The sequence below is a fragment of the Pelodiscus sinensis genome, chromosome 9, assembly GCF_049634645.1.
Source record: "Pelodiscus sinensis isolate JC-2024 chromosome 9, ASM4963464v1, whole genome shotgun sequence".
Classification (NCBI taxonomy): Eukaryota; Metazoa; Chordata; order Testudines; family Trionychidae; genus Pelodiscus; species Pelodiscus sinensis.
Window position 1 is genome coordinate 39,739,232 of NC_134719.1, and position 10,570 is coordinate 39,749,801.

Below are 10,570 nucleotides of genomic sequence, written 5' to 3' on the forward strand. Positions count from 1 at the left end.
CTCCTTTTCCCAGTCTCCCCCAGTTTTGTTCAATAAAGAGAGATTCTATTTTTGAACATAATTGTCCTTTATTTTGTACATCAGGAAGGGAGGCTAGGGAGGGGTAAGTGGAAGGAGGTGAGGGAGGAATGGGGTACGAGCCCCTGATGGGGAGGACTGGGCTGGCTCTGCGGGTTTCTGGGGGTGGAAGCTCTCCTGCAGCCCCCCAATTACGCCCTCTCCCCTGATGGCAGCCTGCAGCAAGTGCAGCCGGTCTGATGGCCGAGTGCTGTGATGTGCCCAGTCTGGGTACTCCAGGCAAGCCAAGCCAGGACTGCTTTGCAAGCGGGGCACCCCTGAGAATTGTCTGTCCGGGGTGGGGTTCGGGTCCCTTTAAGCACAGCCCTCGGCTAGCCTGAGACAGCAGCTCCACGCTCTAACTCCTCATCTGATGCCCTGCTGGCACTGCTTCCGGCCATCCTTAACCCTGGTTCAGGGTCCACTCTGTGTGGACATGCTAGTTCGAATTAGGAAAACGCTAATTTGAACTAGTTTTTTAGTCTGGATGCGTTAGTTCGAATTAGCTTAGTTCGAATTAACTAATTCGAACTAAGTTAGTTCGAATTAGCGCTGTAGTGTAGACATACCCAGAGCTACCATGACTCATGCCTGTTCTAGGAAGAATGGGAATGGGCATGAAAGGGCGAGGGGGTAATTCCCCTTGCACGTACCATTTGTTGTTTGTAGAGCTGCCACCAACATGACAAGTAGGAATGGTTAACCAGTATTGCTGGATTTTGTGATGTCCGCACATGATGCCTGGGAACTGGACTGAGATTACCAAGCCATTTTACACAGGTCACTGATTTGTCAATCAGATGATGGCAGCATTTAGTCAGGACCATATTAAGCTGGATTTTAACCAGATACCTAAATGAAAGTCTGTGTCTTTCACTACAAAGATATCCTGAGTCATCCAGCCCTCCACGTGTACTTTCATGTACCGCTACCTCAAAGCACAGTTATGTGAGAATGGATTTCCTGAACGGGCATACATTTAAAGATACCTATTAGCTCACTTCCACTTGTCTTCATAAATAAGCCAAATTAGGGGTAGCCCTAAAATATGCAACTTGTGCATGTCAGGCAGTTAAAAGGGGATGCATATGTCAACCTCAAACATGATTTATTTTTTGCATGCCTTCTCTGACCGTTGCAATTTAACGGCTGTATTTTCCTCCAGTCTAAAAAACACAAAAAGTACAATTTTATCTGAGTCATTCAGAAAGAGGTGTGGAGCAATTGAAATAAGACTATCAATATAAATAAAAGTTTCATAGGGTAGCCAAATTAGTCTGTAACAGGAAAAACTTAAACAACTAATAGTCTAGTAATACCTTAAAGACTAACAACATATAGATGGTATCATGAGCTTTTGTGGGCACGAGCCACTTCTTCAGATGACCAGAGTATTGGAAGTCCAGATCCAAGAATAAATAAGAGAAGGAGGGAGGGGGGAGAAGGAAAAAAAATTGAAGTGGAGGAAAAAAAAAAGACAGTGAGTAGATAAGCTTCAGATACTCTGGTCTGTGAGGCCGTGCTAATGCCAATTGAATTGCAAAATTATGAAATAAAATAACAAATTTATTAAAATCTTATTGTGTATTGTATTTCTTTTATATTTAGATCTGGAGTGAGAGTAAAGAGAACAGTGCAAGGGAGGGAGTGCGCTACAGTGACAAGCCAAGTAAGGGTTAATATTCCCGATGCTAAGAATAGTATTTCTTTTAGAAGTTTAAAAGAGTGAGTAAACCCTACCTACGCTTTCTCTCCCTCACACACACATTCACTCTTCTCTCCATGTAGTATCAGCCAACTATCTCAACTCCAGTCACTGCTTTTTAGTACTAATAATACATTTAAAATATTTAGTATTTTGCAAACTGAAAATGCTTCACAACTTCCTCAGGATGTGCTGCACCCCCTGACCCCTCCCCCCAACCATGCACGCCCCATGAGAGAAGTTTAAAAGGTATTGTTTATATATAGAGAGAGATGGGAAATCTGATTCACAATGAATTTAGGTGCCCTGCTTATGGCTACACAGGGAGTCTGTGTCAGATCTCAAGTTCTGTTAGCTACCCAGAACGTGGTCATGCCACTAGCCTGCAGGAAGTGTTATTTTAAAAATCCACAGCTGAAACAGAAGCACACACCCTGACGTTCATAGGGCACACTGTCACAATATTTTGGTATGGCCTCTATCATTGTTATACTGATTTCTTTACCTCTTAAATTCCCATCCTCCCTTCCTCCCCTCACCATCTCTTGTGGTGAAAGAACAGAAGAGATGCTGGTGTTTCCTTTTCATTTGTGACAAATCCTAGTTTGAAACCCAGGCTCCTCTCTTCTTGGCTTCCACAGGAAAAGTAGATCCTTGAAATTAATGGGAGAAGATGAGAGTCAAGGCTGAATTTGCAAGAATCCCAAATGGATTAAATCCCAAACCTGTGACCCCTAGGGTCAGTGTCCTGTCATTGTACAGGATCAAAGAGGCCAATTGCTTTCAGGAGCCAGGTGAGTCTTGGCCTTGACACCTGGAGCTGTAGGGGCCTGCCAGTACCTGCAGGTGGAAGAGGGGAGTCCCCCCTTCAGCCATCATTATCCTACTGTTAGTGGCAGAAGAGTGGATGGTGGGTTGGGGGATCCTAACTGCTGCTGTGACATTCCTTACGCACCAGTGAAAGGGCAAAAGACCTGTGGTGCCATCCTTTGCCTGCAGGGGCTAAAGAAGGGGTTTCCCCTGGCCACACTGCTGTTTTCCCAGGGTAGCTGAGGTGCTGGGCCACCACACCACACTCCTGCCCTACCTCCCTGGCAGCAGGTTGGGTTAGCTCCATCCAGTTTGCTTAGCAAGGTGGGTACCTGGACAGGTATTTCAAACGTGCCAAGCCAACGTGAGGCAAACAGCCTTTCCCCCTGTGGGGAACTGGTGTCCCCCTGGAGCACGGATCCCAGAGGTGGTGGCTTCGCCCAGTGCCTGACGCAGGGGGTCCCCAGAAGGTGGGCGAACTGTCTTTTGGGCACTCCAGGGTTAAGTCCTTTGGGATGAAGTCATTTAGTGCGGGGTCTCCCTCCACCTCCTCTGGCCGAAATCTCGGGGCTCCCCAGCCGCTGACTTTCCGAAATCTGAGGGCACCAGGCAAAGGAAGAGGCTAGCCTGGTTTTGCACCAAGTCAGCGCCGGAGTGACTCCCCCGCGAGGGCTCCCACCAGCGTTTTGTGTTCAACAACTACAGCCACAACTGCAGCAGGAGGGAGGTGGGATTTAGCCCTTCCCTGCTGGCAGCCGAGCGCTGCCTCAGGCGCAAGGCAAGGAGAGAGGGTAGGAGGGGGCAGCTGAGCCTGGCAAAACTCAGGGGTCCTGGCGCTTCTCTGGTTGAACGGCTTCAGTTCGGGTCCCGCAGCCCACCTAGGACTCAGCCCTCTCCCGGGGCTGGGTGGCAAGCAGCCCGGCGGGGCAGAGGCGGGGCAGGCAGGCTGCGGTCACCAAAGAGTTAACAAGTCTCCTTCGCAGAAAACCCGCGGGGTGGGGACCATTAGTAAAAGGAAACTTGGCTTTGTTATGCGAGCTCTGCGCGCTCCGGAGCAGCCGCGATGCCGAGCGCAGGCAAAGCAGCGGCCGCAGAGAGCGAATCCTCCTGCCTGAGCAAGGTAAGCCCTGGGTTCTAGGGACCCCGCTTTGGGGTGCACCCCCCACCCACACACTTAGAAATCAGCCATCGGGCTGAGCCTTCCCAGCCTAAAGGATGCGCTCCTGCCGCCAGAGCGCTCTGCGTGGGCAGCTCCGGCTCCCCTCGCCTTCCCCTGGGGTAGGTGCTGGTTTGTTACTTCTGGTTCTTGTGGAAGTGCCTCCAAGGAGCGCGTCCAGCCCCAGGCTGTGCTCTGTGGTTCTCCTTCGGAGGGGGGAAGACTAGCTCGTGTCCGCAGCAGCTGTCAACTCCTCAGCTGGGTTTGGCCAGTAGGCAAAGAACCCTTCGCAGTAAAACGCCCCAACTGTGGTAGTGAGATCAAGAATTGAAAGGAGAAGTACCGGTCTGAGCATCCACTAGATCTGTCTTGGACAGCGTAGTAGGCACCTGGGACTCCACTGGCCGCTTCTCCATTTCCATAATCTTTTCTGCTTTCCTTGCGTTTTTAGCACAGCCAATTTGATTTTATTTTCCTCCCACCCTGATATGGCCTGATGAACTTACACTTTGGTGTTTATACTCAAACAGACAGTTGCCCATTCCCTTATTCCAGGGAGTTTTCTAATTTGATTTGCTTTCCTGAGTTTTATGCTGGCAACAACTTTTGTAAAGGATGATTTTGTCAAATTGAAGTGATTGGGGCAGCTTTCCTGCTCTCTCTCTCTCTCTCTCTCTCTCTCTCTCTCTCACACACACACACACACCCTTCTCTCTCTCACACACACACGCACACACACCCTTTTCTCTCTCTCACACACACACACCTCCTTATCTCTTCTTAAGATGGCATCAATCAATTGCAAAACTGCCTCTCTTTCTCAACAATGTTTGAATTTTAATAGCGGAAAAACAAGTGAGGTCGTTTGAGTCAAGTGATTTTCATGCCAGGCTTATTTTGTGAATTTTCAGTTCCATTTAAAACAAATCAAGGTCTTTTCTTTCTGAAGTTTGAACTTTTAAAATGTATTACCTATATCAAAAGTTTGAGGAATTGAGAGAAACAGATGGACCTTGTTTTTTCCACTGGCTTAGCCTGAGAGCTGGTGAGATCCGAACAGTGCAAACCCTAATGCTGTCTAATTATTAGTGCAAATCTGCATAAAGAAAATAAAGTTTATCAGATCAGCTTTATCTGTTCCATTTGCTGAGCCATTTTTTACTTGGTGGGGTGGAGAAGGATGAATGGTCCTGACTGATTCATTTATGTACTCATATGTAAGCCTGACGTAGTGAAATGAACAGATTATTTTACACTGATTTCATTTTGCCACCTTGTTTGCACACTTTCCTCTGACTCTTTGCTTTGTTTATGCCTCTGCTTCAGGGCTGTGGTGTCTGAGGCTACTCCTGGGAGTACCAAACACTGGCGCCTCCACCTCAAAGATACTGCCTCAAGGGTGGCTGGTGAGGTTTCTACTTGACTTCACCCTCTGGTGGGTGGCTGGAGAAGTGTCGCTTAGCTGGGAACCATGGGCTCCACCAGCAGCCGCCAGAAGAAGATCTTAAATGACACTGTCAGCGATTATGTCAACTCTGAAATCATTAAGAAACATTACAACTACACGGGGAAGCTAAATGAAAAGGCGGACAGTGGAATAAAAGTGACATCAGTGGTTTTTATCATCATTTGCTGCTTCATCATCCTAGAGAACATTTTTGTCCTGCTGACCATCTGGAAAACCAAGAAGTTTCACCGACCCATGTACTATTTCATTGGGAATTTGGCTCTCTCAGACTTGCTGGCTGGGGTGGCTTATACTGCCAACCTTTTGTTATCTGGACATAAAACGTATAGCCTCACCCCTGCCCAGTGGTTTGTCAGGGAAGGCAGCATGTTTGTGGCTCTGTCAGCCTCTGTGTTCAGCCTGCTGGCCATTGCCATTGAGAGGTATATCACCATGCTAAAGATGAAACTCCACAATGGGAGCAACAGCTTCCGCTCCTTCCTCCTGATCAGCGCCTGCTGGGTCATCTCTATGATACTAGGGGGGCTCCCTATTATGGGCTGGAACTGTCTCGACCAGCTGCACAGTTGCTCCACTGTGCTGCCCCTCTACCATAAGCACTATATTCTCTTTTGCACCACCGTTTTCACTGGGCTTTTATTATCCATTGTCGTCCTCTACTGCAGGATCTATTCCATGGTCAGGACTAGGAGCCGCAGGCTGACGTTTCGTAAAAACTTTTCCAAAGCCACGAAGAGCTCAGAAAAATCACTAGCCTTGCTCAAAACAGTGATCATTGTCCTGAGTGCCTTTATTGCCTGCTGGAGTCCCTTGTTCATCCTGCTCTTGCTGGACGTGGGGTGCAAAGTGAAGGCCTGTTCAATCCTCTTCAAAGCAGAGTATTTCTTAGTACTGGCTGTGCTCAATTCAGCCACGAACCCTATCATCTATACCTTGACCAACAAAGAGATGCGTAGGGCCTTCATCAAGATCCTGTGCTGCTGCAAATGCCCCTCTGCAGATTCTGGGGCCAAATTCAAGAGGCCAATTATTGGAGGGATGGAGTTTAGCCGAAGCAAATCCGACAATTCCTCCCACCCCCAAAAGGATGAGGGTGACTGCCCAGAGACAATCATGTCTTCAGGCAACGTCACCTCATCTTCTTAGAGGTATCCATTGGGGGCACGTTTCAAAGCCTCCCCTTTGAAACCCTACAGACAAGAAGCCACCTGCTCACTGTATCAACTCCAAAAAGGTGGCCTAAGTGAGCAAGGTAGCTTTAGTTCTGAAGACGCAAGCAGGGCACTTGCAAAGGGTGGAGTACAGGAAGTGGCACAGACTGTTCTGGCTTGAAACTATTTCCTTCTGGAGCATGTTTTGTCTTTGCACTGAGGCAGACTTAGGATTGCCAGGAGTATTCCTAACTCGGAAAGACTGATGCTTAGGTGGAATGGTGCCGTGTGTTTGCGAGTGCGTGCAGGCATGAAAGAGGAGGAGGAGGAAGGTGGGAAAGTGATTTTTTTTTTGTATGTGAAAAGAATGTGAAGTTATTATTTCTTTACTTGCAGAAAAAGCCCTGACACAAACGATCTTTCTGTACCAAGTTGAGGGATGACTCTGCTATCCTGAGTCACAAGTGTTTGCCATTTGGTACACAGCAGGAAAGAGACTAAGCCAATGTAATCTAGATAACGGATAACCGTAGGTTGGCATCACTTTCCTGAGCTTCTAGATGTAATAAGATTTCATCCGCAGAGTCCAAAGCTTTTCTTTTGCAAGATCAATTCTGTGAAGTTGTGCTGAAATTTCATATTACTTTTCAGATCATGAGCCAGACTCTGCATTCAATTGCACTCATATAACCCCAAAGAAGTCAACAGGGTTGCGTGGGAGGAACTCAGAATAGCATTTGGCCTCATAGATCTATTGATTGGTTACATTTAGTATGAAATAAATTATATGACCCTAAAAGTTGCAGGATAAACCTACAGTTCATTTTCTCATTAACATGTGATACTTGACAAGCTGGTATCCAGTATTACTGGCATCAATGGGAGTTTTGCCTAAGTAAGGACAAAGTGAAAACTGAAAAATACCTTCAGGTTTTGGCTCACAGTGTTTCCACTGATTAGAAAATCTATATAAAATACCATGAAATTCAGAGAAATAAAAAAGGACCTTCGCAAGTCCAAGTGAAATGACTGGTGATATGACATAAAAATGCACTTCCATAACAAAATACAGGAAAACTTATTTTGTTTTCTATGTTTTAGAATGTTCACAATTTCAGCAAAGATGTCTGTATTTTATCAATTCACATAAAAAATACCTTTCATTTAAATTGAATGTTTCTATTATGGTATTTTTCTAATCTGTGTTAATGGGGTTGAATGTGTACAATGTATATAATTAACGAGATGCAGAAGTCTTCCAACACCTAGAACATTACTATAATAAAAAATGTATCAGGGTAGCTGAACAATTGCTTAATGTACAGTTATTGGTGAAACATAGAAATGTTTTTCTGTAAAAATGTTGCCCTTGTAGTGTGATTTCCAGTGCAATTAAACTGATTTTCTCTTTGTTTTTAAAAAATAGTATTTAAAATGTTTCTGACTTTTATTGTTCAATTTGCACATAGCTTTATTGACTTCTAAACATTAATAAACTGATTTTTTTAAGATCCTGCTATCACTTTTTTGTTTGTTTTGTACTATCATCAAGATCTGGAGCATGATTTATTGATCAGAGAAGTCAATGGAAAGAGTCACATTGATTTCAAGAGGCATTGGATCAAGCTGATTCTGCATGATATTTCTATTCAATTAAGGACTTAGAACCATAATGATACCTTTATTTATGAGGATACAAGATCATGAGTGTTAAGCTGCTCCAAAGGTAAAATGATGGGTGCCAGTAAAAAACCTGGATATATCTATGCTCTGGAGCAAGAAACTTCACTATGGCAAATAATGGAGAGGTGGAAACACCACTGCAATTACTATTCAGAACAAAATACCGTGTAATTTAGGAGAACATGATTATAAATTAACATACATATTAACCAATCCCATATTATGATTTATTTTTATATTGACACAGGGGGAAATGTTAAACAAGTTATGAATTTTGTACTGAGCTTATTACACACATCAAGAACGTTTATATTTAAAATATAGTGTCAGAACCTCACGTGGTGGAAATCAATGTCTCTACTGATTTCTTCAGCAGAGGATCTGGCCAATGTTTTTGAGTAACTACTGTATTTCAAGATTCAACTCTTTTGTTTCCCCTATTGCTGCCATTCTCCTGAGGTAATACTTTAAAAGTTTCATTGAGCTTATACAGGATACAGTTGGGGTGTAAAGATAAACCTCACCTTCTTATACAGTACGTCATTTCTGTGCAAGGTTTACTGTGGGAAACTGGAGCCTACTAACCGAGGAAGGCTTTAGGTCAGAACCTCTCACTTCCTGAAGGAAATTCCAAAAATGCCCTGAAAACAAAAGAGTGGAAACAGACTGGAATTTCCCTCCGTGTGTCTGCCTGTACGGAAGGAATGATTTAATGTACACTTACTTCCTAGGCTTTTGAATGAGTGTCCCAAGCAAAGCTGGAAAAAATGTCACATCTGTATTTGTGCGAAAGATAAAACTTTTCTTGGCTTCGACCTTCATTCTGCCAGTGAGGTAGAGTACAGATAGGCCATAAGAAACATAAGCTAAATCCTCTCTGTCTCATTTATTCCCATAACCCATCATTCAAAGGGCTGGAATGAGGAATATTCACTGCTTAAGTCCTCAGAATGAGAACTGATGCAGTCCAATAGATTAAGCAACTGATGGAGATTTAGCTTCTATGTCCAACTGCTGTATGGCCATGGGCAAGTAATTTTGCCTTGCTGTCCCCTTGTCACCCCCTCTCCCCTTTGTCTGGCTTGTCTATTTAAGTTGTAAGCTCTTTGGGGCAGGGACTGTCTCTCATGATGTGTTTGTACAGTGGGGGCCCAATTTTCGTTGAGGCCCACTAGCTATTACTGTTCTAATACAGTAAATAGAAAGTGATCTGTTGGCCTCTTACTAACCCTCTGTACATGGGAGCATATCAGTCTAGGGCAGGGTGCTGGTGAAAAAACACCTAATTAGCCCCTGCTTCTTCCCCCTCCAGAAACTGGTGAGTCCACCAGAGGGAAACAGCACCCACCCTCTGGGGTTCAGCCTCTCTAAAAAGGCTCCTTCTGATGACCTTGATGCCTTTCTGGTCACCTTTGAATGGGTGGTCCCGAATGTTGGGTGAGACAGGACAACCTGGAGCCTGCACCCCATATGTTGATGGGGAAGAGCAAGCAGCCTCTATGACTCTGACGGATGCCTTGGCCAGGGACTATCACCTAGTAAAGGCAGCCATCTTGGATTGTCTGGGGCTTTTATCTGAAAAGTACCAGAAAATATTTCAGTCAGCTTGGTGGACAGGTGGCATGCAGTCCCAGGCCTATGCCCAAACAGTGGGGCAGATCATGGACCAAGTGATCCTGGAACAGTTTGTGCGGGGCCTCCTGCACAATGGAAGTCAATTTCCATTGAGCAAAATCTTCCTAATTTTAGTGACTTGAGAAGAAGTCTTAAAATTTTACTTTTTAAACACAAGTGGGTCTGGCTGTGGAGACACCAAATAGGAATACAAGAAGTTGCTGTCAAATTGACAGAGGAATATGTGGAGGCATTGGACCCTGTGAGACCAAGAGGGAGGGATAGTCTGGTGATGGACTGTGGTGTCACTGGGTTCTGTGATTGGACTAAGGCTTGGGGATGTAGGTTAACTACCATTCCTGTGCAGGTGGGGAGAAAGCTCCAGAGGGGATTGGAGGATATGGCCTCAGCCGACTCTCTCATACAGCTTGGCACTTGGTAAAGCCACATTGGCTTATCCCTGGAGACAGGGTGCTCTTTAAATGCATCCATGGGGGTAAGGAGTATTGTCCCATGGCCCGGGTGCCTGTGGAGATACAGGGAATATTTGTCTGGAAATGGGTGGGAGTAGTAGAAATGTTGTCTTGCCCTGTGGTCCTGAGGATGGATTGGGACCCTGCCCCTAACTGGAAAGACAGCATGAGTAGGAGACCAAAAGAGAAAAGGAGTGAGAGGAACCCAAAGGGGGAATGATGCCCCAACTGTGGTGGACCCTGGGAAAGAGGGGGGCCCCCATGACCCTCAGAGGAAGAAGACAGAAACCCTAGACCAGGGATGGGGAACCTATTTTAAGGTCAGGGGGACTAATCCACAGAAAAATCAGTCAGGGGCCGCACACAAGTGAGAAGCAAAAATAAAACAAACAAACCACAAAACCTCAAACCCCTTCACTGAGACAGCCTCTGACTGGGGAGAAAGACACTCCC

General features: G+C 45.5%; 1 protein-coding gene across 2 annotated transcripts; it reads left to right on the top strand.

Annotated features, from left to right (window-relative positions):
* Positions 1-204: 204 nt before the first annotated feature.
* S1PR1 (sphingosine-1-phosphate receptor 1) lies at positions 205-7,858 on the top strand. 2 transcript variants are annotated; one of them, XM_025182954.2, is made up of 4 exons: positions 205-1,726; positions 2,404-2,556; positions 3,556-3,692; positions 5,055-7,858. In XM_025182954.2, the coding sequence occupies exon 4, from the start codon at positions 5,200-5,202 to the stop codon at positions 6,340-6,342; it is 1,143 nt and encodes a 380-aa protein (XP_025038739.1). In that variant the 5' UTR covers positions 205-1,726; positions 2,404-2,556; positions 3,556-3,692; positions 5,055-5,199; the 3' UTR covers positions 6,343-7,858. The 2 variants fall into 2 exon arrangements, with proteins under 2 accessions (XP_025038739.1, XP_006119864.1); XM_006119802.4 differs by lacking the exons at positions 205-1,726; positions 2,404-2,556; positions 3,556-3,692 and adding an exon at positions 4,457-4,583.
* The last annotated feature ends 2,712 nt before the right edge of the window (positions 7,859-10,570 follow it).